At 39.7% G+C, this 13,176-nt stretch overlaps 1 protein-coding gene across 1 annotated transcript; it reads right to left on the reverse strand.

Annotated features, from left to right (window-relative positions):
- Positions 1-1,791: 1,791 nt before the first annotated feature.
- On the reverse strand, positions 1,792-2,745 carry LOC123346833 (olfactory receptor 10A2-like). The gene has a single exon (XM_044984285.1). It carries the CDS (start codon positions 2,743-2,745, stop codon positions 1,792-1,794), a length of 954 nt encoding a protein of 317 aa, XP_044840220.1.
- Between the last annotated feature and the right edge of the window lie 10,431 nt (positions 2,746-13,176).

The following is a 13,176-nucleotide window of genomic DNA, read 5'->3' on the forward strand; positions in this document are numbered from 1 at the left end:
ACTCAGAATTGCAACACCTAACTGATTTAGGAGTCTAAGTCATTTTCAAAAGAGATTTAGGCACTTAGGAGACAAAATCTCATTTACAATCACATGGATTTAGGCTCCTAAGTGCCTTACTCCATTTTGAAAATGAAACTTAGACTCCTAAATCAGCTAGGATGACCACAGCATCATCTATACCTTTAACAATCTTAGACAGATTTTCAGAGGTAATTATTTAGGTACTTAAGGATGCAGATAGATGCCTACTGGGATTCACAAATGTAGCTAGGTCAATGGGAGTTAGGTGCCTAAACTGCTTAAGCATTTCTGAAAGTCCCATTAGACACCTATCTGCATACTGAGGCACCTAAACACCTTTTCAAATTTGGCCATTGTACCTCAATGCTCCTGTGATGTTACACCTCATAATGCTTTATGGGAATAGGCTTATGAATGTATATATGACATAACTGAGATATGTTTTAAACTACATATGCCATGTAACATATCTTTGCAAAGGTTATGATCTACTGAATATGTTCATCCTATTTGTATGCATGTATCATTTTTGTATTCAAAGTTATGAATATTAGCTATGTACTTGGTTGATTTTAAGTAGCCTTAGTAAGGCATTTGGGTATCTTCTTTAGAAAGGAATTTGCAAGTTAAGTGTCAAGTTAAGAAACACTTAATGGACAATGGATCTTGGAAGGCTCCAATCCACATACGAAGTCTACCTGAGGATGTTTAAAGTAGCATGTGAACAATGGCCGCTACCTGTAAGTTCTGAGTCATGCATGGACATGTGACTTGCCCATGTGTCTCTAAAACTCCATCTTGGAGCTGAATTCTGGATAGGAGAGAGGAGGGGGACCACTCATGAGAGAGTCTAAATTAAGCCCCTGGAATCTCCTCCATTTTGTCCTCAGCTGACTCAGGAGATAGCCTCTTAACCCCCAAAGGATACCTGAAAGAAACTGGAACAAAGGACAGTAACCACCAGGGGTGTGAGTGATTTCTGGACCCAGACTAGAAGGAGGCTAGTCTGTAAAAGAAGCTTACTGGAACATCTCTGAGGGTGAGATTTCATCTGTAATCATTTTCTTACTGTATTAGGCATAGACTTGTTTTGTTTTATTTTGCTTGGTAATTCACTTTGTTCTGTCTATTATTACGTGGAGTCAAGTAAATCCTACTTTTTTGTATTTAAGAAATCATTTTTTTACTTGTTAATTAACCAAGAGTATGTATTAATACCTGGGGGTGGGGGGAACAGCTGTGCATATCTCTCTATCAGTGTTATAGAGGGCAAACAATTTATGAGTTTACCCTGTATAAGCTTTATACAGGGTAAAATGGATTTTTTTAGGGTTTGGACCCCACTTGGAGTTGAGCATCTGAGTGTTGGAGACAGGAACACTTCTTAAGCTGTTTTCAATTAAGCCTGCTTTTCGGGGACGTTGTTTAGACCTGGGTCTCTGTTTGCAGCAGGCAAGCGTGTCTAGCTCAAACCAGGCAGGGCACTGAAGTCCTTAGCTGCCAGGGGAAACAGGCTCAGGAGTAGTCTCAGCACATCAGGTGGCAGTCCCCAGGGGGGTTTCTGTGATTCAACCTGTCACAGCTCCATCTTTAAAACTTAAATTAGTGCATTTTCCTACTGCACAGAGGCAGTGTGAGGTTAAATCAATTAAAGATTGTGAGGTGCTCAGTTACCATGGTAATGGGACCAGATAAAGTCCTAACATAGATATAAAGCCCTTAAAAGAATTGAGCTGGAGACATTTACAGCAAATCAAATTCCTTTATTCAATGGGACCTTCTTCGCTGCACCATTCTCCAGAATGCTCCCTTCACCTCCTTGTTCTTCAGGCTGTAGATGATGGGGTTTAGCATGGGCGCGATGACCGTGTAGAACAGAGAGAGAAACTTGTCTGTGTCTGGTGAGTAGGAGGAATTGGGCTTCAGATACATAATGCAAGCGGAGCCATAGAACAGTGTCACCACAACGAGGTGTGAGGAGCAGGTGGAGAAGGATTTACTCCTGCCCTCCCCGGATGGCATCCTCAGGATGGTGGAGATGATGCAGATGTAGGACATGAGGATCAGCATGAAGGGGAAGATGACAAAGAAAAAAGCCATGATGAAGACAGCCATTTCATTTCGAGAGGTGTCTCTACACGCCAGCTTCAGCAGTGGAGGGATGTCACAGAAGAAATGATTAATCTCGTGGGATCTGCAGAAGGGTAGGGTGAATACCATGCTGGTGTGCCCAAAGGACATGAGGAGACCACTGAGCCAGGATCCAGCAGCCAGTCCAGTGGATACCTTCCTGTTCATAACCATGGGGTAATGCAGAGGCTTGCATATTGCAACATAGCGATCGTAGGCCATGAATGCCAAGAGAAAACACTCTGAACCACCAAGGAAAAAAGAAAAATAGGTTTGCATAGCACAGCCAATGAAAGAGATGGCTTTATCCCCAGAGAACAGATTTCCAAGCATCTTGGGGACATTGACTGATGTGTAGCACATTTCCAAGAAGGACAGGTTCCTGAGGAAGAAGTACATGGGGGTATGAAGGACTGGGTCAGCCAATGTGAGGACAACGATTAGAAGGTTTCCAGCCAAGGTGACTATGTAGGTGACCAGAAACACCGAAAAAAATAAATGCTGCAGGCTGGGAATGTCAGAAAAGCCCAGGAGAATGAATCCAGCTATTGTTGTGCTGTTTCTTCCCACTGTTTCTTGGCTATTTTTCATCCTGAAGAAGAAAAGGAAAGAATAAGTTGTCACAGAATACTTTCCCCCACTCTGCTGTCCTCTACTGTTATACAATTTCTCCAGATGATCTGAGTCTTTCTGTGAATTTTAGGAAGCTAAGAATGTTGGTTTTTTTACAATTTGCTGCAACCTGTGTCTCTAATTCACTAATGCTAAGAGCTGTCCTGTGCAACTTTTCTTGGAACGTGAATGAATATCTCATAAAGTTTGAATTTCTGAGTACTCTGTGCTGGATCTCAGAGCAGTTCAGTGATGGATGTTTTATGTGGCTTTTACCCATGGATCCTTCCCCCCCCCTGCAGTTTTGTGACTAAAATGTGTTATGAGATCCTGCAAATTTTCAAACAAGGTTAATTTGGGAGTGAGCGGGGATGTATCTCATGAATCCCTTAACCAAATGACTCCAGTTTTAGAACACTATTTCTAACCTAGTCCATCCAATTTTCAAGTGGGTCTGCTTATGCATGTGGAATTTGGGCACTTTAAAAGGTGAGTTTTCAAATAGACAGTTCTGTGTAATGTTAACTTTGACGCAGTCCCATAAGACGAAAACTGTAAAAGGGACCAGTGATTTTGTGTGATTCTTCACTCTATCACAAGCTCAATGCAAATGTAATTGCTTTGGGTTTGAGTCACCACTGAGTTTCTATACCATTATACCCGTATAGGTCCAATGGGCCAGAATCATCTGGTGGATTTACACCACCCTTGAATTTCAAAGGAGCTACACTGGTCCTAAAATTGGTGTAGTAGAGTTCAAGCAATCAAGACCTATAGGATGTCTGAAAAGTTGTCCCAAGTTGGTCATCCAAAAGTGGAGGCACTCAATATCTGTCAGGGCTCATAAAGCATAGATTGCACAATGCATAGTAACTGGTATATAGTAAAGGGAAATTACCACTGACCTGAATAGAAAAGGATGTGAATCAAACCCTGCATTGCAAAAAGCCCAAGATATGATGTGTTTGAAATGATTCCTAATTCATTCTGTCCCAATCTATACCCGAGATCCTACCACCCCCATAGTTGAGGTGTCTGAAATTCAAATCCAACTTAAGATCAACATTTTGCAACTGCTCTCTATCTTCAAATGACTGAAAAAAGCAGCAATTTTATTATGGAAAAATGACCTACTAATATGGACGTTCTTATTATTTATATATGTATTTGTTAAGGACCAACAATATGCTTGGTGCTGTGCACAACTACATTACCAATATATGAATCATTGGAAGAACAACTCAAAAACAGCAACAATCCAGATGCCTACAGATCTCTGCATGGAATGATCACATTTGGAAACTCCTCACCACAGTGACATGTGAGAAGCTAAGGCAGACTTCTCACCAAATACAGAATTGGGGATCACAAACTAGAAGTGGAAACTGGGAGGCACAAAATAGTTTAAACAAAGTAGTGATGAAAAATTTTAGGGGAAAATTGGATTGACCCAAAACAAAACAATCAATTTTTTCAATTAAATGAAAAAGTAAAAAACATTCATTTTAGGTCAAACAAAACATTTAGTTTCACCGAACATGAAATATTTCATTTAATTTTTGAGGATTCTTCTTTACTGTTTTTAAAACACAATGGAAATAAAATCTGAAATTAAACATCATTCCAAATTGAAAAGTCAAAATGTTTAATTTAGAAAATGTCAAAACAAAATGTTTTCAATTTTTCAGTATTTTTTTTCAGCTACAAGTTTCTGAATTCAAGAACTGTTTTGCATGACCTGAATATACAGTTTTTAGTGGGAAGAAGTTCCATCCAAAAAAATTCACCCAGTTGTGGCAGTGATTATGCAGCCAATGCGACAGAGGAAAGATTGTGATGGAGAGACACTTTCATCTCCAATGCACCAAATATGAGAGAGAGAGCAAGAGATTCTGCAAACTATCAAGAAGCCTAGAAGATATCCTATCAAAAGCAAGGTGGAAAAAGTGTTCCCAAACTCTGGGAGAAAGGCAGAGATAATATCATGCCACCTACCCAACGAGCCAGGGGTCCGGAGCGGATGATTATGAGAGAGGCACACAGCGGATCATACTCCAAATCAAAGCTAATATGAAGATTTTTTCCCTCCCTGTGCAAAATTTAGATGAAAACAAAGACACTTTAGTTCCAGAATAAGAGCATCCACACCAGTAGTTAATCAGGAAAAACTATTCCAAAATAACTCTCTCCAGACACAATTGTGTAAATCTTTATGGGAGTGGGTGAATGAATAATCCCACTGAAGTAAGGGATCGCAGGGCTTGATGCTTAATGCCACTTACTTCTAGGAGCATTTAAACAGTCGGAAGAAGGGCATGAACTTAAAATTGGAGAGTTTTGCACTTACTGAAATCCAGGAGCGTTTCTGTACAGTCCTCACCAACTATCTGCACCAAGGACCACTTCCTCATGCACATGTGGAACAGAGGGTGTTGATCTCTTCACACACTCCAAAGGATGCATTGCTTCATCAGGCAGGATTGCAGTTTTATTATTTATCTGCACTGTCCCCTTTGGGAGCTGATCTTCCAACCATTTCATGGCCTGAATAACTCCATGAGGATGATAATGATTTGTAATGCAGTAGCACCTAAAGCTCCAATCATGGACCAAGCCATCATTGTGCTAGGCACTGTATAAACACATAACAAAAAGACAGGTTTCAGAGTAGCAGCTGTGTTAGTCTGTATCCGCAAAAAGAACAGGAGTACTTGTGGCACCTTAAAGACTAACAAATTTATTTTAGCATGAGCTTTCGTGGGCTACAGCTCCCTTCTTTGGATGCATAGAATGGAACACACAGACAGGAGATATTTATACATACAGAGAACATGAAAAGGTGGAAGTACCCATACCAACTGGAAGAGTCCCATCAATTGAGATGAGTTATCATCAGCAGGAGAGAAAAAAAACCTTTGAAGTGATAATTGAGATGACCCATAGAAGGTGTGAGGAAAACTTAACATGGGGAAATAGATTCAATTAGTGTAATGACCCAACCATTCCCAGTCTCTGTTTAAACCTAAGTTAATTGTATCTAATTTGCATATTAATTCAAGTTCAGCAGTCTCTCTTTGGAGTCTGTTTCTGAAGTCTTTTGTTGCAAAATTGCCACCTTCAAGTCTGTCACTGAGTGGTTAGAGAGTTTGAAGTGTTCTCCCACTGTTTTTTGAATGTTTTGATTCCTGATATCAGATTTGTGTCCATTGATTCTTTTGCGTAGAGACTGTCCAGTTTGGCCAATGTACAAGAAGCCCTCGAGGAATTCCACCATGATTTTAACAATTTCCATCCCACCATCAACCTCAGCCTAGACCAATCCACACAAGCAGTCCATTTTCTAGACACTACTTTGCTAATAAGCAATGGTCACATACACACTATTCTATACTGGAAACCCGCTGACCGCTATACTTACCTACATGCCTCCAGCTTCCATCCAGGACACAGCGCATCATCAAAGGTCTACAACCTATCCTGACAGATGATCCCTCACTCTCACAGATCTTGGGAGACAGGCCAGTCCTCGCTTACAGACAGCCTCCCAACCTGAAGCAAATACTCACCAGCAACCGCACACCATACAACATAAACACTAACCCAGGAACCCATCCTTGCAACAAAGCCCGATGCCAGCTCTGTCAACATATCTATTCAAGTGACACCATCATAGGACCTAATCACATCAGCCACGCCATCAGGGGCTCATTCACCTGCACATCTACCAATGTGACAAAGGGGACAGTGCAGATAAATAATAAAAACTGCCATCCTGCATGATGAAGCAATGCATGCTTTGGAGTGTGTGAAGAGATCAACACCCTCTGTTCCAGATGTGCATGAGGAAGTGGTCCTTGGTGCAGCTAGTTGGTGAGGACTGTACAGAAACGCTCCTGAATTTCAGTAAGTGCAAACCTCTCCAATATTAAGTACATGCTCTTTTTCCAACTGTTTAATGCCACTTACTTCTAGGAGCATTTTAGCATCAAGCCCTGCGATCTCTTACTTCAGTGGAACTATTCATTCACCCACTCCCATAAAGATTTACACAGTTTTGTCTGGAGAGGGTTATTCTGGAATAATTTTTCCTGATTAACTCCTGGTGTGGATGCTCTTATTCTGGAATAAAAATGTCTTTGTTTTTTATCTAAATTTTCCACAGGGCGAAAAAGATTTTCATATTAGCTTTGATTTGGAGTATGATCCGCTGTGTCCCTTTCTCATAATCATCTGCTCCGGACCCACGGCTCATTGGGTAGGTGGCATGATATTGTCTCTGTCTTTCTCCCAGAGTTTGGGAACACTTTTTCCACCTTGCTTTTGATAGGATGTCTTTTAGGCTTATTGATAGTTTGCAGAATCTCTTGCTTTCTCTCATATTTGGTACGCTGGAGATGAAAGTGTCTCTCCATCACAATCTTTCCTCTGTCACATTGGCTGCATAATCACTGCAAGAGCTGGCTGAATTTTTTTTGGATGGAACTTCTTCCCACTGAAAACTGTGTATTCAGGTCAAGAAAAACAGTTTATGAATTCAGGTTGAATTTAGAAAATTGTTGTAGCTGAAAAAAAGAATACTGAAAAATTGAAAACATTTTGTTTTGACATTTTCTAAATGAAATATTTTGATTTTTCAATTTGGAATGATGTTTAATTTCAAATTTTACTTCCATTTTGTGTTTTAAAATCAGTAAAGACGACTCCTCAAAAAGGAAATGAAATGTTTCATTTTGGGTGAAACTAAATGTTTTGTTTGACCTAAAATGAATGTTTTTGACTTTTTCAGTTCACTGAAAAAAAAATGGATTTTTTTGTTTTGTTTTGGGTCAATTCAATTTTCCCCCAAAATTTTTCATCACTACTTTGTTTAAACTTTTTTGTGCCTCCCAGTTTCCACTTCTAGTTTGTGATCCCCAATTCTGTATTTGGTGAGAAGTCTGCCTTAGCTTTGCACATGTCACTGTGGTGAGGAGTTTGCAAATGTGATCATTCCATGCAGAGCTCTGTAGGCAACTGGATTGTTGCTGTTTTTGAGTTGTTCTTCCAGTGATTCATATATTGGTAATTTAGTTGTGCACAGCACCATGCATATTGTTGGTCTGTAACAAATACATATAAAAATAATAAGAATGTCCATATTAGTAGGTCATTTTCCATAACAAAATTGCTGCTTTTTCAGTCATTTGAAGATAGAGGTCAGTTGCAAAATGTTGTTCTTAAGTTGGATATGAATTTCAGACACCTCAACTATGGGGGTGGTAGGATCTCGGGTATAGATTGGGACAGAATGAATTAGGAATCATTTCAAACACATCATCTCTTGGGCTTTTTGCAATGCAGGGGTTGATTCACATCCTTTTCATAAAACTTATACAGGGTAAACTCATTAATTGTTCATCCTCTATAACACTGATAGAGGGTTATGCACAGCTGTTTACCCCCCCAGCACCAGGTATTAATACATACTCTTGGTTAATTAACAAGTAAAAATGATTTATTAAATACAAAAAGTAGGATTTACTTGGTTCCAAGCAATAACAGACAGAACAAATTGAATTACCAAGCAAAATAAAACATGCAAGTCTATGCCTTATACAGTAAGAAAATGATTACAGATGAAATCTCGCTCTCAGAGATGTTCCAGTAAGCTTCTTTTACAGACTAGCCTCCTTCTAGTCTGGGTCCAGAAATCTCTCATGCCCCTCATGGTCACTGTCCTTTGTTCCAGTTTCTTTCAGGTATCCTTTGGGATTTGAGAGGCTATCTCTTGAGCCAGCTGAAGACAAAATGGAGGAGTTTCCAGGGGCTTCAAAAAACTTTCTCTCATGGGTGGTCCCCCTCCTCTCTCCTATCCAGAATTCAGCTCCAAGATGGAGTTTTAGAGACACATGGGCAAGTCACATGTCCATGCATGACTCAGAACTTACAGGTAGTGGCCATTGTTCACATGCTACCTTGAACGTCCTCAGGTAGACTTCATACGTGGATTGGAGCTTTCCAAGATCCATTGTCCATTAAGTGTTTCTCGACTTGACACTTAACTTGCAAATTCCTTTCTAAAGAAGCTGCCCAAATGCCTTACTGAGGCTACTTAAAATCAACCAAATACACAGCTAATATTCATAACTTTGAATAAAAAAATGATACATGCATACAAATGGGATGAATATATTCAGTAGATCAGGGGTAGGCAACCTATGGCACATGTGCCAAAAGCGGCACACAAGCTGATTTTCAGTGGCACTCACACTGCCCGGGTCCTGGCCACCGGTCCGGGGGCTCTGCATTTTAATTTAATTGTAAATGAAGCTTCTTAAACATTTTAAAAATCTTATTTACTTTACATATAAAAATAGTTTAGTTATATATTATAGACTTATAGAAAGAGACCTTCTAAAAATGTTAAATATATTACAGGCATGCGAAACCTTAAATTAGAGTAAATAAATGTAGACTTGGCACGCCACTTCTGAAAGGTTGCTGACCTCTGCTATAATGTAATATATATATTACATTGGATGAAGAAGGAGGGCAGGATAGTGTGATGATATATATATAATATCCCAATAGCTATTTCAATATAATATAAAAGCCATAACAAAACACATTGAAATGATAAAATCCAAATAGAACATTTTGCCGTTATGGCAATGAAAAGTTTCCATAGAGCTGGGAGCAGAGCTAGGTCTCCTGTGTTTGAGGCCCATTCTCAATCAAGCTGATCGAAAAATGTTCAAGAAAAAACATTTTCCATTTAAAAAAATGGCTTTTCACCAAACCAAAATGTTTTGTCAAAGCATATCAGTTTCAATGACAATTTCATTGGGAAGTTTGGGAAGGTTCTTCAGGGCCAGGGTGGAATTTCTGGTACGAAAGAGGCAGAGCTATCCCAGAATATCCAGTAGCCTAGTAGCTAGAGCTATCACTTAGGATGTGGGAAACCCCTTTGAAGTTCTTCCTCTCACTCAGGAGAGCAGGAACTTGAATGTTGACTTCTCACAGCTCAGGTGAGTGCCCTAAGCACTGTGCTATTGGTTGATCTGGAGTGTGGCTCACTCTCTTTTGAAAGGTTTCTTTTTCATTCCAGTGTGGACTGAAAACAAATTTTGAAACCTCAGTTTTCACAAAATAGAATTCTTGTTTTCTGGCCAGTCCTAGTGATCAATCCACTGAGTCACATGGTCTCCTAGTGTGCTGTGTCATCCTCTAGTGGCTGGGCTTCCTGGAGGGTAATAGCCTGCTACTGCTATCCAGCTGACAGCACTACTCCTTTACCTCAGTGGTAAAAGGCTGTGCCTTGTGTTGAGGCTTCCAGATTCAGCCTTTGCTGGTGACTCATTGTGGGAACTGGTGTCTAAATACTTTGGGGACATTGGATGAAGAAGGAGGGCAGGATAGTGTGATGATTATTACAGAATCAGATGGGTGGGTAGCAGGGAATGATGTGGGGGAAGGGAGATGTCTATCTGATGTGGAAGGGAACTTCCCCCTTATTTGTGGGAGACGTTCCCCATAAACACCTGCAAAACAAACTCATTATCCTTCAAAGTCCGCCTTAAAACTCTCCTTTGCCGTGATGTGTACAAAAACTTGACAACAACTAGGCTGCTGGGGCGGTGAGACCACTCCCTGTCACGCTGCTTGTACTCCCCTGCTGGTCTATCTGGATCCATTTGTTGTGTCTTCTCTTATATTTGAATTCTTAGTACTTTGAGGCAGGGGCTGTCTTTTTTGTTCTATGTTTGTACATCACCTCGCCCAGTGGAGTCTTGATCCATGACTAGGGATCCTATACATGATGGTAATACACATAATAAAATCATACTAATAATGGAAATGATTTCAGGATCTCAGTGGACAAACAACTGAACAGGACCGCCTAGTGAGATGGTGTGGCATAAAAAGAGCACCCAGTGATATTGACAAGGTAACAAATTTAAAACTCAGGAAAATAAATACTTTTTGAAACAATGCTTGGTGACTCACTGCTGTGTATCATTGGGGTCTGGGATTAACTGTTCAGAAAAGGGATGGATGTATATTAGGGCTGTCAAACTATAAAAAAAATTAATCACGATTAATCACAAGATTTAAAAAAATCACAATTAATCTCAGTGCTAAACAATAGAATAGCAATTCAATATTAATAATTTTAATAATAATACTATTGAAATAGTATAAAGTGAGCACTGTAGACTTTGTATTCTGTGTTGTAATTTATATCAATATATTTGAAAATGAAGAAAAACATCCAAAAACACTTATAATAAATTTAAATTGCTATTCTATTATTGTTTAACAGTGAGATTAAAACTGCAATTAATCTTGATTATTTTTTTAATCAAGTCAATTTGTTTGAGTTAATCGCTTGAGTTAATAGTGATTAATTGACAGCCCTAAATATTAGCCTCTTTGTCCTGAGCAGCTAGCCAAAAAATCAGGGTCTTGCAGGTTGCTCCAGTTAGGACATATTGATGCTGGAGCCTGCTATCTATGATACAATCCTATTTATTTACAAAAAATGTACACAGTCCTGTTTCCCTGAACATGGGAGGAATCAAATGACAGGAGACAGTGTTATAAATCACAGCAACCAAACGACTTTCAGCCAGCACCCTGAGAAAATGCAGACTCATAATTTCACCATCCTGTGGATTATTACTACTGGTATTTATTGCTTGTATTAAAGGAGCAACTACTAGCTCCGACTTTGCTAAGAGAGATCAGGGCTCCACTGTGCCAGATGCTGTACAGACACACATACAGCAATCTAAAGCTTAGCTTTTCAAAGATGTGTAAGCAATTTGAATTGCCAATTCCCATTAAAATTTTTGTGCTGTGGACGTCCACATCCAATAGGTGGCTTTCAAAAACTCAGCCTAGATAGACAAGGCTGACAAAGGGCAAGGAGGTGAATGAACATGAAGAAGGGAGAAGGGAAAGAAAAGAAAGTTGGGATTCTCAAAGGGGACTAAAACAGTTAGTTAAAAAAACAGACACAGCTTGTCAAAAAAAAATCAAAATCTTTCTCTGACTAAAAATTTTGAAGAATAATTTCCCTTTCTAATTTTTTCAGTGAAACTTTTCAATGTTTTGACTAAAAATTCTAAACAATATTTTTGTTTTGTTTTGAATCCTAATTTTCTTTTCATTTTGGTTTTCTAAAGCCTAAAATGTTTGTTTTTGAAATTTTGTTTTTTGAATTCCCACCCCCACTATTTCTCCTATTCCTCTCATTCTTTCACCCCCAGTGGGAAAAAAAGGAGGAAATGTTAAAAAAGAAGGTGGAGGGGAAAAATCCAGAAACAGATTATTTTTTCTAGGTTTTGAAAACAGAAACAAAACACAAGTAGGTGTCTGAAAATAAATGAAAAATCATATTTTTTCCATTGAAAAAATCATTGAAAACAACTGCTTTTTACAAAGTATTTTGATTTCTATGATATTGTCTTTTCATTGAAAAAAATTGGTCAAAAAATTATGACTAACTCTGCTCAAATTTTACATGTAACACCAATGGGTACCTTTGAAAAGGCCAACCAAGTGATTCTTAAAAGAACAATTTTCTCTGTAAGGTTCTCCACAGAGCCCCTTTTACCTCCTTGCTCCTCAAGCTGTAGGTGATTGGGTTTAGCATGGTCATTACCACTGTATAGAACAGGAAAAGGAACCTGTCCCAGTCCAGGTAGTAGCTGGGTATGAGTTGTAAGTACATAATGCTAGCAGAGCACTAGAATAGCGCCATCATGATGAGGTGAGAGGAACAGGTGTAGAAGGCTGACACCTGCCCTCCACCAATGGCATCTTCAGGATGGTGCCTATGATACATGTAAATGCAGCAAAGAGTCCTGTGGCACCTTATAGACTAACATGCATCCGACGAAGTGGGTATTCACCCATGAAAGCTCATGCTCCAATACGTCTGTTAGTCTATAAGGTGCCACAGGACTCTTTGCTGCTTTTACAGATCCAGACTAACACGGCTACCCCTCTGATACTATGATACATGTGTAAGACCCCACTGTGAAGAGCAAGGGCAGGACAGTGATGAGCGTGCTGCTAGCTAGGATTGTGACCGCGTCTCGGGACATATTGATGCAGGCCAGGTTTAGCACCAGAGGGAAGTCACAGAAGAAATGGTCAATTTAATTAGGCCCACAGAATGGCAAGATGAATATCCAAACCATGTTTCCCAGTGGGATGAGGATGCCATGCAGTCAGGAGATCAGTGTCAGCCATACACGTGCCCCCTTGGTCATTCTGCACGTGTGGGGGGAGACGGTTGGGAGATGTCCAGGCACTCTCCACGCCAAATTTAAACATTGAGAGGGAGAACAACAGGATAAGAACGGATATAGCCAGAGGGAGGGGTTTGGACATAAGGAGGAGGGGGGGGGGATGGATACTAGA

The sequence above is a fragment of the Mauremys mutica genome, chromosome 12, assembly GCF_020497125.1.
Source record: "Mauremys mutica isolate MM-2020 ecotype Southern chromosome 12, ASM2049712v1, whole genome shotgun sequence".
In the NCBI taxonomy this organism is placed as follows: Eukaryota; Metazoa; Chordata; order Testudines; family Geoemydidae; genus Mauremys; species Mauremys mutica.

Coding starts and splice junctions, on each gene's coding strand:
- LOC123346833 (XM_044984285.1), bottom strand. CDS start 2,745: ATGAAAAATAGCCAAGAAACAGTGGGAAGAAACAGCACAACAATAGCT.